The sequence below is a fragment of the Ursus arctos genome, unplaced genomic scaffold (assembly GCF_023065955.2).
Source record: "Ursus arctos isolate Adak ecotype North America unplaced genomic scaffold, UrsArc2.0 scaffold_27, whole genome shotgun sequence".
In the NCBI taxonomy this organism is placed as follows: domain Eukaryota; kingdom Metazoa; phylum Chordata; class Mammalia; order Carnivora; family Ursidae; genus Ursus; species Ursus arctos.
In genome coordinates this window covers 15,909,026-15,925,194 of record NW_026622952.1, presented here as the reverse complement: position 1 = coordinate 15,925,194, position 16,169 = coordinate 15,909,026, and the positions used below count along the sequence as shown (strand labels likewise).

General features: G+C 41.7%; 1 protein-coding gene across 13 annotated transcripts in view; it reads right to left on the bottom strand.

Annotated features, from left to right (window-relative positions):
• MTUS1 (microtubule associated scaffold protein 1) overlaps positions 1-16,169 on the bottom strand; it is a 167,239-nt gene that overhangs the window by 9,828 nt on the left and 141,242 nt on the right. For all 13 annotated transcript variants that reach the window (XM_048226309.2, XM_048226315.2, XM_057303509.1 and 10 more), the window contains 2 exons: positions 15,752-15,818; positions 246-460 (listed from right to left, as the gene is read on the bottom strand). In XM_048226309.2, coding sequence (XP_048082266.1) covers positions 246-460; positions 15,752-15,818 — 282 coding nt within the window. The remainder of the gene's footprint in view (positions 1-245; positions 461-15,751; positions 15,819-16,169) is intronic.

Sequence of the window (16,169 nt, the reverse complement as noted above, 5' to 3'; positions counted from 1 at the left end):
CAAACCAATCGTTTAGCGGTATAACATCGAAATGCTCACCGAGGGATTACTTCCAGGTAGTATGATAAAGGTTTTTTTTACCCCCTTCCCCTCATCAATATTGCTTTAATGATAAGAAAAAAATTAATTGAAAACCCCCTTTTCACTTATTTAAATGAAGAGAGGTTCAAAGGAAGGTCTTCATCAATTAGAATTTAAACAAATGGCCACAACCAGGAACAGGCTCAGGTTCCGAAGGCACACACCTGCTCTTGCAGTTGAGTTTTATACTTCTCTGCTTCTTCAATATAAATATTCTGGAACTTTTCACACTCCCCGGTGTAAAATTCTTTAAGCCGATTCTCTAGCTCTGAGAGATCAGTCTGGTGCTGCTGGTTTAGCTTCTGGACAAATCCTTCATAAGCTATCTGCAACTCATTCCTGGCTTTTTCTAATTTCTCACAGGTAGATGAAGCGGTGACTGAAAAAGAGATGAAAAAGACATTTCATCTGCTAAATGTCCTAAATTCATCACATTCACGCATGGCTGCGATGACTCTGGAAACATTAACACAGTACTCTCAGAGTACTTCGTTCTCTCTTGACCAGATTTTCAAATGTAATGGTAGAAACGTGAACAATAAATAAGAACAAGAGGAAATGGTCGCTGGCAGCAAAATAAAACCCCCCAAACCAAGAAGGAAGGAAGGAAGGAAGGAAGGAAGGAAGGAAGGAAGGAAGGAAGGAAGGAAATGAAAAAAACCAAAACAAACAAAAAAAACAAAACTCACACAACCATCTAGCAAGAAGTAACAGTAGTACTTGAGAAAAAACGGGGTTTCCAAGGGAGGGTCACCCTTTTGTGTGTTGACCAATCAGTGCAGAGGCCATAAGGAGAGGAGGCTCTGATTGGCCGAAACGTCTCTAAGGATGGCCAGCCAGTAGGGAGAAGCTAAGACACAGAGGGAACAGGGAAGATCAGAGAGAAGAAATAAATGGACTTTAAGCTTCTACCTAATTGGAGCTGATTTCAAAAATACAGTAATAAGAACAAAGTATGAGAATATGTTGAACACAAATCACCAGCGCATACCAACTTCAGAAAAAACATTTTAAAAGCTACAACATAAATATATCAAAAGGTTACTATTTTTGAAGGCAAAGTAATCTGGAAAGCATAATTTAAAATCGGAGCATCTTACTCTTTACCTCGACTACTGAAAACACATAATGATTAACAATACATTGCAGAATTTGCACATAAATATATATCCACCCACAGCATAATAAATCCTGGAAGATGTCCACCGTTTCTCAGGAAGCTTGACTTTTGACTTTTCCAGGCTTCCTTCCCCGACATTCAATACAGGTGAAATTAGTGTACTAATTATTCACCAAAGGTGAAAAAAAAAATGATTGAAGTAGGCAAATGTTAGGGGTGCCTGGGTGGCTCAGTCGGTTAAGCACCTACTTTGGGCTCAGGTCATGATCTCAGGGTCTTAGGATAGAGCCCCGCATCTGGCTCCCTGCTCAGCTGGGAGTCTGCTTCTCCCTTGCCCTCTGCACCAACTCCCCTGCCCCGCTCCCAGCCCCCTCCCCCACTAGTGCAGGCTTGTACTCTCTCAAATAAATACAATCTTTGAAAAAAAAAATTTAAAAAGGCAAATGTTAGTCAAGTACACACATTAGCTTCCATAACCTTCCCACATACACAAACAAAATGATGGCCCCACAAGCTTCCCTGTATGAATTCCACATTAGAACTCTATATGAAAGCAGCCAACAGAAAAATATTTTATAAGCAGTGAAGACATCAAACAACTTTCTAGTCAGAGCAATCTCGGTTTCATATAGTCTTTTCACTTAATTCCATTAGAATTTCAAATATCAGGAAAAAAATAGTACGATGCCAGCCCATCTGAATGCTCCTATCAGAGACACAAATGTCTAAGTGAACCAAAAGCTAGAGGATCTTCTACATAAAGTTAACAGTATGCTATATCTGCCGAATTTTAACACATTTGTTTCTAAGGAAATAACCGTCGGTTTGAATGTATATCTATGGTACATCAGACTTCAAAATCAAGTAGGATATATGGAAATCCTCTCACATTAGCCACTGGACAGGGTGTTTCCTGTTTAAAAAGAAAACAAAATAAAATAAAAATAAAGAAGAGGTGCCTGGGTGGCTCAGTCAGTTAAGCGTCTGCCTTCTGCTCAGGTCATGATCTCAGGGTCCTAGGATCAAGCCCCGCATCAGGCTCCCTAATGAGCAGGGAGTCTGCTTCTCCCTTTCCCTCTGCTCCTCCCCCTCCCCCTGCTCTTGCTCCCTCTCTAACAAATAAAATCTTTAAAAAAAAGAAAACAAAACAAAACAAAGCTTAAAAGTGTTTCAGTTTTGTTGGCCACTGTGAGCGACGTGAAGGGAAGGCAGAGGGAAGGGAAAAATGGGTCAGACCGGGGAGGGAGGATTTACTGCCTGCTGTTTGTCCAACAACCCAAAGCGCAGGCCCAGCCCCAGGCGGTGACATCAGCCGCAGCTGTGCACAGACCTTTGCTCTGCTACGGCCTGCTGTGCTGTGTGCACAACAGCTGGGCTGAAATCACCCCTCACACAAACAGCTTTACTTTGAATTAACTGGCCTGGGCTCCTGAAGGAACATTTTCATTTGGCATAAAGACTCATGAAGTACTTGTTTAAAGGACATCCATGTAAACACTGTCTCAAGGGTTCTGAGTGCTCCTCTCTGCCAGACGCACACTGTTGGGGGGCGGGGTGATGGATGTGACCCCTGTGGCTTTAGTCATGGACTTGCCCTTGTGCTTATGACAGTTGAGGGGTGATTTCTAATGCCACCTGAGCTTGCTCTTACTCCTTGGGCTCAGCCTTGTCTCCTCCTTTCTTACTCCCCAGAATTCCGCTCACTTTCAGGCAATTCATCAGGCACCCAACAAATGCTTAAAACAAAACAGGAGATCTTGCAGGATTTTGAGTAAGTAAGCAAGGAGTTTTCACAGTATTAGGTGATACAGTTTTCAAGGAGTTATTGCACAAATACAAAATTCATAGAGTACAAAGTAATCTTTTTGTCCTGATGTTTTAATCTGTTCTATTAGACCATTGTTAGAAGCCCGTCTGAGTGAAGGGTGCCAAGAGACCACTGCCTACAGAAGAGCCAAGGAACTGTAACTTTTGTACACACACTGGTAAATTGCAAAAGCTATCTCTAGCAGTCCACCTTAGAATGAGAAAGAGAGTTTTCAGAATTAGGAAAGAAAGAAACCAACTCAGTTACCAGATCATCCCTAAAGCAGAAGGCCATGGGACAGAAGCTGACGTGTTCACCCTGGGACAAATCATGTCTGCAGAGAGTTCTAGGCCAACGACAGAACAGGAACCACATATCTAAGCACACATAACCAAGCAAGGAAAAACTATCTCAGAAAAAGTGGTGAGATGCTCAACATTTTCCCTTTTCATATAATTATTTGGATGACCTCTAGCAAAGGCCCAATGTCACAGTCAGTTATAACCTCTGAAAAACAGAACTGGATTCCTCTTGGGTCCTTTAGCCATTATCCCCGAGGAGCAGAACAGCCATTACCTAATTAGGCCTTTGCTAAGAGGGGGAAGGGTTAGACTTGTAGTCTCTCCATCTCGTAGAGACCCATTTCCCTTTGTAGATTGGTAAATGCATGGTTTACAGAGAAAAACATTACACAACCATGGCCCTACCGTTGTAATAGTCTTTAACGATACAGAGCTTTCTTTTGTATCTGAGTAGCATGCTTCATCATGAGACAACCCAAAATATTTTAATCCTCAGGAACATAAATAAATGACCTAATAGAATACAGCTAGAATAATTAGGTTCAATTCTCAGTCACACCAGTTACCGGCCACGTGATTTGAGCAAATTACTTAAGTTTTCTAAGCCTTCGTTTCCTCGTTTTTTAAATGGAGAGAATATTAGCACCTTCCCTGCAGGATTAAACACAATAATACATGTGAAGCACCGGACCCAGTGCCTGACCAGAGTCAGTTCGCAGTAAAGCGTTGCTGTTACGAGTATTCCTGGCCTTGCAAAAGTCCACCAGTTCAAATGTGTTTGAAGAGTCCTCAAAGGCATGCTTGGGGTTCCATGACTGAATGTGACCGTTAAAAAGCAGCCTTGCTTGTCTAGTATTCAAACATAAATACACACACACACACACACACACATGCTAGGGCACTATAGTACCTACCCACCTCCAACCTTCACTTCCTACTCCTATTGCTCTTAACATTGGGTACAACAGAACGTTCCCAACTTCTAGATGATTTTATCTAAAATAGACATAAAATATAAAAAAGGAAAAAAGGAAGAGGTAAGGTCACATGGAAATCATATAAATTTTCATGATGCCATAAGAGATTGTGACAGGAAGGAAAGGTAAATAGGAAAGTAAAAGGACTCCATTCCCCCACTGTACAGACACACTGTCTCTAGGTGCTTCTGGTAGGTGTGCTATGGGTGCCAACCCTTCCTCAAGCGGCTATGAGGAAGATGAGAGATGCCTGTGTCCAATGTTTCTTGCCTGCTTTGGGTCCCTCTCTCTTTCTGGCCACCTGGGAAGTCAGTCACCTGCTTTTAGTGCTGGACACCTTCAGTCCTTTCTCTCAGCTGGACCACTTTCTTACACCATGTACAAAAATAAATTCAAAATGGATGAAAGACCTAAATGTGAGATAGGAAACCATCAAAATCCTAGAAAAGAACACAGGCAGAAACCGCTTTGTCCTTGGACATACAACATCTTACTAGACATGTCAGCAGAGGCAAGAGAAACAAAAGCAGAAATGAACTATTGGGACTTCGTCAAGATAAAAAGCTTCTGCACAGCAAAGGAAACAGTCCACAAAGCTAAAAGGCAGCCTACAGAATGAAAGAAAATATTTGCAAATGACACATCTATCCAAAATCTATAAAGAACTTATACAACTCAACACCCAAAAACCAAATAATCCAGTTTAGAAATGGGAAGACATGAATTCATTTTCCAAAGAAGACATCCAGATGGCCAACGGACACATGAAAAGATGCTCAACATCAGTCATCATCAGGGAAATACAAATCAAAACCACAACGAGATACCACCTCACACCTGTCAAAGGTCTAAATTAACAACACACGAAACAACAGATGTTGGCGAGGATGAGGAGAAAGGGGAACCCTCTTACTCTGTTGGTGGGAATGCAAACTGGTGCAGCCACTCTAGAAAACAGTATGGAGGTTCCTCAAAAAGTTAAAAATAGAGCTACCCTATGACCCAGCAATTGCACTGCTAGGTATTTACCCAAAGGTACAGAGATACAGATTCGAAGGGGTACATGTACCCTGATGTTTATAGCAGCATTATCAACAACAGCCAAATTATGGAAAGGGCCCAAATGTCCATCAACTGGTGAATGGATAAAAGAAGTAGTGTGTGTATACACACACACACACACACACACACACACACACACAGAGGAATATTACTCACCTATCAAAAAAATGAAATCTTTCCATTTGCAACAATGTGGATGGAACTAGAGGGTATTATGCTAAGTGAAATAAGTCAGCCAGAGAAAGACAAATACCATGGTTTCACTCACACATGGGATTTAAGAAACAAAACAGATGAACATAGGGGAAGGGGGAAAAAAAGAGCAAGAGACAAACCATAAGAGACTCTTAACTATGGAGAACAATCTGAGGGTTGATGGAGGGAGGTGCGTGGGGGATGGGCTAGATGGGTGATGGGGATTAAAGACAGCACTTGTAATGAGCACTGGGTGTTATATGTAAGTGATAAATCACTCAATTCTACTCCTGAAACCAATATTACACTATATGTTAACTAATTAGAATTTAAATAAAAATTTGAAAAGAAAAAAAAGCACATACTTCTCAGGGAAGTATACTTGCTTTAAAAAAAATTTCAATTGTGGAATAATTTTAGATTTATAGAAACTGTACAGAGTACACAGAGTTCCTATACACTCTTCACGTAGCTGCCCCAAATGTCAATATTTTACATTATCATGAGACATTTGTCACAATTAAGGTTTAAATAGTGGAACAATACTAGTAACTGTACTATAGACTTCATTTGGATTTCACTAGTTTTCCCACTAATGCTTTTTTAAGAAAAAATTTTAGATTAATTCTAGATCTTCAGAAAAGCTGCAAAGAGAGAATAGTTTTCAGATACCTCTCACCCATCTTCCCCTAACATTAACATTGCACATTACCAAGGGACATTGTCGAAACTAAGAAACCAACACTGGTACAGTATTACGAACTCAACTCCAAACTTTGTCCCTTATTTCTGTTCCAGGACCCCATCCAAGATACCACACTGCATTTACTTGTCACGTTTCCTGAATCCTCTCTGGTCTGCGAGTGGGTCTTCCCTCCCCCATCCCCTGCCCATAATCGTGACAGTTTTGGAGTCAGGTATTTTTAGAATGTGCCTCAATTTCGGCTTGTCGTGTTTTCTCTGCATAGCCCACTGACCCAGCAATTCCACTAGTAAGAATTTATCTCACAGATATATTCCCACATATATAAAATGAAGGACATTTGAGGTTTTCCACTGGAGCATTTCCGTAACAGCAAAACATCAGAAACAACCTAATGTCCACTAGAAAGGGACTGGTTAAATGAATTGTGGTGTATCAAAACAATGGAATGCTTTAAAAAAAAATAAGACAATTTAATAGCTATTTAAAAAGACTGATACAATTCTTTATGTATTGAACTTTAAGAATTGTTAAGTGGAAAAAAAAACAAGGTGCAGAAATGCGTGTATAATACGCTCCCAACTGTGTATAAAAGTAAAGGGGAAACAAATATATATCTTATCTTACTTCTCCTGTACCCCAGCCCCAGAACCATGAATGGGAACACTATCTTTTACCATAGTAGCATAATTACTTCATAATATTACTCTTATTCTACCAAGGGATATCCGCTCATGACACACTCCCAAGGTGAATGACTACGTAGGTTACTCTCTTAAACCAGGGTTTCGTCTGTTTAAAATGGGAGATAGCGATATAGATGAATAAAGTCATCAATATGCCAATTTTAAGAAGTAAATCGCTACGTGGTGGAGGGGCCGGTAGCCTACAAACCAAAGGGCAGGGACCTAGGCTCTCCAACCACGGGAAATTCCAACTTTCCGCCTATCAGTTTCCTGGTGAGCGAGGCAGGAACAAATACCACCTGTTCTGCTCACCTTAGTGTTTGGTGAGGATTTTGTAGAGCAAGTTTTCACAAACTACCTGTGTAATGATCAGCGACTCCTAAGAGCTCCAGTTCTTGTCCTTTCCAAAAGGTACTACTGTTTCACATGACCAAGAAATCTGGCAGTCATGCGGCAGACAATGGTCGTCTTCTAAATTTCAACATGAGCTACAGATGGCTTTCTGGTTGCTCTTGGGAATTATATGAATCAACATGAACTGATTTCAAAAGCCTCTCGCGAATCATGACTTATTAGGAATTTGCTTTTACAAAATGCCTGTGCTCTCAATTCTCCCATAACTCCGACCAGCTTACTTTTAAAATTCAGTTCGTACTTCAACAAAGTGCTCTCGCACCCATGATTTCATGTAATAGCATTCTGAGTTAATAAAAGAGATATTATCTTAAGTCTCCTTTTACTGGCAAGGGAACTGAAGGGGCAGAATTGGGTCCAGGACGCCAATCTGCTGAACGTTTTCAATGCAGATTCCACAGCTCAGGGCACAGAACTTCATCTGCATGGCTCTCTTCTCAACTTGAGATGCTAAGAGATAATTTAAACCATGCACGCAATGGATGTCTGAGAGTATTAAGGCTTTGTTCTCTTATGGAAGCTAAAAAGACTGCAAGATAAGATAAGGCAGGTTAAAAAAAAAAAAAAGATCTTTTTTTATCCCCCCACACTGATGAGTTCTGACAGAATCTTACTTGAATGGTGACTAACATAACATAATAAAAAATTATTATTTAAAAAAAATTTTATTTGAATGGGGGAAAATGCTCTGACCCAGCCAGCCAGTCTGGGTACAGAGGTGCCAGCTGGGCCTCCACGGAGCTCCTGGACTCTCCCTGCCAATACAAGTCTTTGAAAAGGCTTTGCTGTTTTTCAACTTACTCACTGGCCAACGACATGCTGCAAAACAGATGCTCTCATAATCACAACAGCAACATTCCATGGACTACTGAAAACATTCAGGCATGAAAGTGGCTCAGAGATGCGAGCCTGGCTGAGGAACCGACATAATGTTCTAAGCTTCAGGCCTGAGAAAAATCGGTTAGGACTTCAAAGAAATCACACTGAAATCAAAACAGTAAATTTAATGCTCATCTGAAAGCCGATGTACAAGGAACGGCCTCAGCTCAGTTGGTGCTGTTTGGCATTACTGTTTACTCTGTGACTGTGCTTATTTGATTCATATATACTTTGAATAAAAGAATCAACTTTCTGGACAGCAAGTGCAGTGTCAAAATATACTCCACGGAGCACCCACGGGATAAGCACCTGCACGGTCATCAGAAGTGGGTTGCTGGGCTCCGTTCCCAAGCCACCTGAGTCAGAACTGTGAATCAGCACTCTAACCTGGTCTATTTCATGACACAGCGAAGTCCGAGAACCACCATTCATTCTGGACAAATGACATTCGTCAAAACAGAACCGATCAAAACTGGACAAGGACAAGTTAGGACAAGGAACAGAACAAGAGGACTCCACAGGCTTTCAAAACAGATACCCCTGGTAATACTGTGTATCTGTACAGGTGACAGAACGGGACCTTTTTTTTTTTTTTTAAAGATTTTATTTATTTATTCGACAGAGATAGAGACAGCCAGCGAGAGAGGGAACACAAGCAGGGGGAGTGGGAGAGGAAGAAGCAGGCTCACAGCAGAGGAGCCTGATGTGGGGCTCGATCCCATAACGCCGGGATCACACCCTGAGCCGAAGGCAGAGGCTTAACCGCTGTGCCACCCAGGCGCCCCAGAACGGGACCTTTTATTTAAAGACACAGCCATGGACTTTCCCCGGGGATGGGGGAAATGGGCTAAGTCTGAGGTGGTATCTAAACGATCCTTGATCAACTCAGTGAGAGAAGGAATTCTCTGTTGGTATACAGTTGGTTTTCATTATATTAACGGTTTTTTTCATTAAAAGCCCACTTCAAATTCTGCAACTCCAAAGTGACTTAACTGTAAAGAGTTTTAAAATTACTTTAAACACACAGCCTGTTAAGTCACAACTGTAGACAAAACTAATAAAAGAATTAACACACTCCACGAGGTGTGCGGGAGCCTCAAGTTCATAGACACCAGTCAAGTGTTGATGAGACAATTTATACACCGCCTCTGGCAGAGCCAAGTCACTTTTCCCTAACTGATAATAACAAGTCCTATTTTAATCTGACAGTACTTCCTGAACTCTTGAATCGAATAAAAAGATTCCAAAAGTTGTTACCAATGCAAAGCAGTGTTTATATCACATGATTTTCTGATCTTTCAAATATTTCCATCATGCTTTCCCTGTTACCATGAACAGGAGTTTGGACCTACCCATGCTACGTAGGTCCTTATCCAGGCACTTTGCTCTCTAGCTGTTGGACCTTAGGAAGGTTACTTCACTTTTAAGCCTCAGTTTCTTTTCCTTCCTTCCTTCCTTCCCCCTTCCCTTTCCTGTCTTTTAATAAAACACTAACCAGTAGACTTAGAGCTAAATATTGCTGTTGGGAACGATGTTACTGCCATTCCCAGCTCTTAATTTTTATACACACAGAAAAACAATCAACTAGTCTTAGTGAACTAAGGGTTCAAATTCCATCTGTGTCGTTAAATAGAAACAATTAGGACAAACGTATAAAAAAGATGTGGATTGTCCGAACAGCTCAGTACAAACAATATTAAGTTTACACGAACGCCTGTGAATAAAGGCATTTCAAGGTTTTGAAATCTAGTTCATTTGAGCAGATATTTAAGTCTCAGTAGGATTTAAAAAAAACCTTAAATAAAAATAGATGCAAGGCCCTAAAAGAGATGTACATAAGCTATTAATTCTGATGGCTAAAAACTTTGAAATAAAAAATACCTTTTCTTCATTAATTTGGATAAAAATGTGATTCTCGTGATTAAAATTAACAAAAAAACAGTAGGAACCCCCAAAGATTATAATTACGGTTCTTTATTAGACTGGTTTTGATCTACCACATTCTTAAAAAAAATCAGAATGACATGTTTATTCTCTCAGAGGCCAAATGTTTGCTGTGCATACAGACCATTAAACTGAACTGTCATCTATTTCAAGGGCTGACACTTTCAAAATGATCTAACTGGGATTGTCAGGCATAAAACGTTTCCAAGAGAATTATAATTCACCTGACTTATTATTCATTCCTAAAAACATGCACGTTATTTTTCAATGGTTTGTAGGAAAACGTTTGTACACGAAAACCACTGAGTATTCGACTATTATAAGAATAAAACCAACTCTCCCTAGTCACTACCTTGAATACAAAAGTCATTCATTCACTGAAGTAGTAAGTGCCAGGCACGAGGTATCAGCAGGTAGACCTGCAAATGTGAAGGGGATGCTGCCTTTGAAGGGCTCACGGCTCTGGATTGTGAGAAGAGGTCTAGAAACAACCCTAAGAACAGAGCTTCTTGAAGGGCACAGGAGAATGCACAATTAACTTGCTTGAAAGATTAGGTAAAACTCGGGAAGAAAGGGATAAAGAAAGGGGGGTAATCAGAAGGGGGAATGAAACATGAGAGACTATGGACTATGAGAAACAAACTGAGGGCCTCAGAGGGGAGGGGGGTGGGGGACTGGGATAGACCGGTGATGGGTAGTAAGGAGGGCACGTATTGCATGGTGCACTGGGTGTTATACGCAAGTAATGAAGCATTGAACTTTACATCGGAATCTGGGGATTTTTTTTTTTAATTTTTTTTTTTTTTTTAAAGAAAGATTAGGTAAAACTCAACTGATGATACGGTATTTTAATTAGGACTTAGCTAGGTATTGTAGCTAGTGAGGAGTTGAAGAGGCAAAAACAGAAAGGCAGTAAAAAAGGAGAGAGCATTTCAAGCAGAGAGGATATCATTTGCCAAAGAGGTATGAATGGATCCATGGCTGGGTGTGAGGAAGGGGAAGAAGGTGTGAAGAAAGGCAAAGGAGTGTCCCAGCATCATGAAGTTGGGCTGAGAGTTCCAGTCAAATCATACATGGCAGCTATAGTAATTTGGACTTTTTGCCAAAGACCAAATGAAGTCATTTATGTTTGTTAAAAATGTCCAGTAGAGGACAGATGTGAGATTTATTTTAAACACAGTCCTGGGAGCATGTGGAGAGGACAGAAGCAGGCCTGGAGCAAGATGACCTGTTGGGTGACCACTGGAATATATTTGGGGTGAGCAATTCTGGGGGTTAAATTAGAACAGCAGCAGCCAGAAGGCTGAGGAGGGACAGACCCAAGCGATACTTAGAACACAGATTGCTATCATGTAGAAGACAGAGGAAAAGGCGTGTGACACCTGTTGTGAGCTTGGGTGATAAGTGAGTGATGATGTCACTGCACAAGATGATGAACAGACTTTGAGGGAAACAGGTCTGAATGAGGGGACACTGCAGAGCATTCAGGAAGCAAGGCGCTGGGGAGTCAGAAAGGTCTGATTATACCAGACTGGCTCTCCTGGAGGCAGCTGTTCACTGGGAAAAATACATCTGCAGCTTGGGCAAGAGAGAACTAGAAAAATAAATCTATGCATCATCACCCTACAGGTTGTAGCTGAAACCAGGGGAATGGATGGGATAACAGCAGACAATGAAACCCGTGCTATATTCCAACACTAAAGGGGTGAGTAAAGCCAAGCAACATCCACTCACTAAGACTTTCCCAAGTCATTCAACAAAACCATAATGAAGACTAAGGGGCAGTATGGAAAAGTGTTTGACACAAGCTGAAAGGATCAGAATACATATAAAATAACATGAATGAATCTCAAAACCATTTTGCTATGTGAAAAAAGCCAGACACAACAAGAACATAATGTATGTTTCTATGAAAGTCTAGAATACACAAAATAACCTACATGATAAAAATCAGATCAGTGTTTGCTTCTGGGGAACGGGGGTGTCGTCTACCAGAAAGGAGCATAAGGAGATTTTCTGGGAGGACACTGATCTTCAACACCTTGATGAAGGTGTAGGTTATATGAACGTATGTGTTTGTCAATAAGCATTCCATTGTATGTAAGTCATACCTTCATAAAAACGTCAAGATACGAAGTCATATATATTCATACAAAGACACAAGAAAATATGCAAAAATAAAAGCTCTGTCAGGGGTACTGGAACTATGGCTATTTTCTTCTCCCTTCGCAATTGTAATTTCCACACAATGTCCTTAAATAAAAAGAAACTTTAAAACCCTCAAATACTTCAAATACCCATATATATTTATCAGTTACTTGTGAAAATGGAAAGCATATATATATTTTTTTTTTCCATAGGAAGCAGAAAAGAATCTCTGAAATGAAGCAATTTACTATCTGAAGACAACAAGAAAACACAAGATACAATAAACACATGGTGGTAAAGTATTGAGGACTCACTGGAAGGAGGGGAGCCTCATGGTTTTGTTCCAAGCTCAGCTGGGTGAACTTGGAAGTACAGGACACTTGTCAGAGTAACCAGTGAAACAACAGGAAAGTCAGTGGAGGGGACAGTTGGAGGCAGATTCTGAAGGTCATTATCACAGACTCTACTTGGGTTTCAGTGCTCCTGAGTTTCAACTGTCCTTTATAATTATTATTATTATTTTTTTTTTTGGCAGTTTAGTTTGGGAAGCTTGCCTCAATATTCATAGAGAAGAGAAAGAAACAGTACCCAGTGGGAGAGTGACACCAACAGCCCCCATTATTTTGGAGAGAAATGGTGGATACTTGGATGATGGTGATGGTAGCAGCTCTCTCTCTTCTTGAGGTGCCTGTGGTGGACCAGGCACTATGACAGTTGCTTCACACATATTACTATTTTATCTAAGCTCCATGACAATCCAGCCAAATACACATTAACTTCATATCCCCAGGGAGGAAACTAGACTCAAAGAAGTGAGGCAGCTCCTCGCTAGGAATACACGGGCAAAATCCTACACTGCGGACTCCACATTGCAAGCCCTTCTGCTGTGTCGGGAGGGCATCCACCATGTCTCACTGCCACTGGAGTCTGAAAACAAAAGAACAACCTGTCCTGAGGGATTTCTAATGATATTTGGTCTAATTACAACTCCTTCCTGCAGTGTAGTCGATGCCCTCACAAAATTGCAAATGTGGGTAATTACTACACAGCTGTAAACTGCACACATGTGAATACCTACTATTTGTAGTAGGTAACACTTGGTGCTAGGCACTTTACAGTGAGTTACTTCATGTCATCCTCACGACCACCCCTGGGAAGACAATGATTTGTGCCATGTGACAGAAAATGAAACTGGGACTCAAGACCTGTTATGTGACTTGCCCCCACATCACCCGGCCACTGAAGATCTGGACCCGGACAGCGTGACCAGTCTAACCACTTTATACTACTGCCTCAAATCTTAACAACTGCATTTCCAACTTTGCTATGTAATCTATCGTCTTCCATCTCAGCTCACGCTACAAACAATCCCACCGGCAGCTTTCGGAGTGTTCTTCCTGGGCTGTTCCATCAGAAGAACTACGTAAAGGCTTCTCTTCTCTCCCCTCACATGACTGAAACCATTCCCCAAATGCTTTCCATAGTTACTCGAGCAGTTCTCCCTCATGCAACAGGAGCACCAATACATTCCCTGACTGACATTTCCCCTGTCGTCCCACCCATTCCCCAGACAAGAGTCCTCTACTTCCGGGTTCACCCGGCTCCCACCTGCGAGACCAAACGATACGCACAGGCCAACCGCTGCATCCGGACACTTGGCCAGCGGTGGTGAAAGCACACCAGGGCACACCTCCTTATCACCAATGGAAAAGGGGGAGAATGGGTACAAACTGTCGGCTATTTCCTGTCAGGCTATGTGCCCAACTGGAGGTGCTGAGGACCTGGGTCCCAATTCGAATTATTTCATTGTGCTCTCCACTAAAAGGTAAAAAGAGGATCCCCCATTCAAGCAGCATGAATGAGCACAGTGTTCTGCTGGCGCTTCTGCCTCATCTTGGGGAGAGGCTGAAATGTGAACCGTCAGGTAGGCTCATCTCCACCTCCACTGGGTCATAATGAACTCTGAAACACACACACACAAAGGCCTCTTTCCTAACCTGCTCACTCTAGATCCATTACGTTATTTAAGGCACAGACAAAAGCAAATTAAGTTGGTCATCTGGGTAATCAAAAGGACAACAGTCTAGGTAACATGGTGGAAAGCCTCGAATGCTACAGCCAGAAGCCTGCCTCTCAGCTCTGGTTTCCTTGAAATGTTTCCCTAGAATTCGCAAGTCTTCGGGGTCCTGAAGTTCCATATGTTTTAAAATTACTTTTCTATAAAGAGTTCTTCATTTCCATAGCCTAAAATAAGGTCAGGAGAAAATGATGTCTTGGCTAGGTATTAAAAACCTGGAAGTTTAGCCAGGAGTTTGGGGTTGCCTCCCGTTGGGAGGGGAAGAGACAAGAGGAACACAGAGACAAGTCATGGCCCCACATTCACTGCTATTTGATCTTTGCCTTTGTGGGGGGGGGGGGGAGAAAAACTTCAAGTCCAGCAAATTATATTGACAATGTTGAAACTCTGGTCTTGTCCAAGGAAAAATGGGCAGCTTCTTCTAGAACTGGATGAACACAGTTTTCATCTCTGGCTGTTGCTTTTGCATTATTTATACACAGAGCCACTCACACTTTAAGAGGAGGCTGTCTGCATACACAGAAAATTGCACAGGGCAAGGAACTGAGCCTTTTAATGAACAACTCCAGACCTGGCTGAAGCTAAAGCAGGAAGCTCATTCTCTAGGGCTGAGGTGTCCGTGGCAGACAGGGGGATCCCAAGTCAGCTGGCCCACTCCAACACAGCAGTTGAGGTAGGAAAGGCAGTATTGTCTCTGTTGCACGAACCCTGAAGACGCTTCCAGGAGAGACGAGAACCAAAACTGACCTCAGCCTGGGAAGAGCAGCCCTGGGTGCCGAGTGCTGCGGACATCAGAGACACATGACTACCAGCGGAACTGGGTCCTTATTCACCATCAGCCCTGCTCAAATTGTAACATGAGCACAGAAGAGGCCTCCTCCACACAGGCCGCCCTGAACGCACAGCATCCTTCTTTTCTGTATACTCCCAGCAAAGTGCCCCAAGGGAGTGTAATGTAATTGCTATCAGCAGAGAAGGAATTTTCTCACCATTCTTTAATATGGAAAGAGGTTCAGAAGGAAAAAAAAAAAAAAAGACGGGATTATCTAACAGGAACCCACACAATTACAAAAATCACTCTGTCCCTGTCTTCAGGAAGAGCAATGTTTTAGTCATCAGAAGCTCTGCTAGGCTTAGTCAGATCAGTGCCAGGAATTCTGTGAACTTGAGGTCAAGCTGCCAAGATTCAAAAGAAATGTCGATAGTAAGTGTTTGCACAGATACCAGAGTGGGACAGCTAACCACTGCTAGCATGCGGCTCCAGCCACAGTGCAGATAGGAAAACCAAATTTTCCAGTCGTCCCCTCATCCTGTAGAACTTAGCAAAAAAAAAAAAAAAAAAAAAAAAGTTCTTACCTAGCTCTCCTCGAAGGTTAACAAGTTCTTGAGATAGGGTTTTGTGTTGTTTCAGTGCTTCCTCCCGCTGCGGAAAACACACATCAAGTTACTAATGTTTTCAAGAGGGTCCCTTTCAGTAAGACACACATTTGTTATCACCAGGAAAATGAGACTCAGAATGGAGAAGCCAAGATATGAATCATTTAGGCCAACAGTTTGTGTTGTTAAAAAAAACACAGATGTCTCTTAGTTGTTAAGGAAATTCATGTTTCAAAAATCTTTATTTTCTCAGGTCCTCGTGAAACTTTCATTGGAGGCACTGCATGGCACTTTTAAAACTATTTATTTTTGTCTTCACTGCTGAGCCACAGAACCTTTCAGCAAATGCATGCTTAAGACTTAATACATTCTCCTCCTCCAAGGGCAATAAAGCACT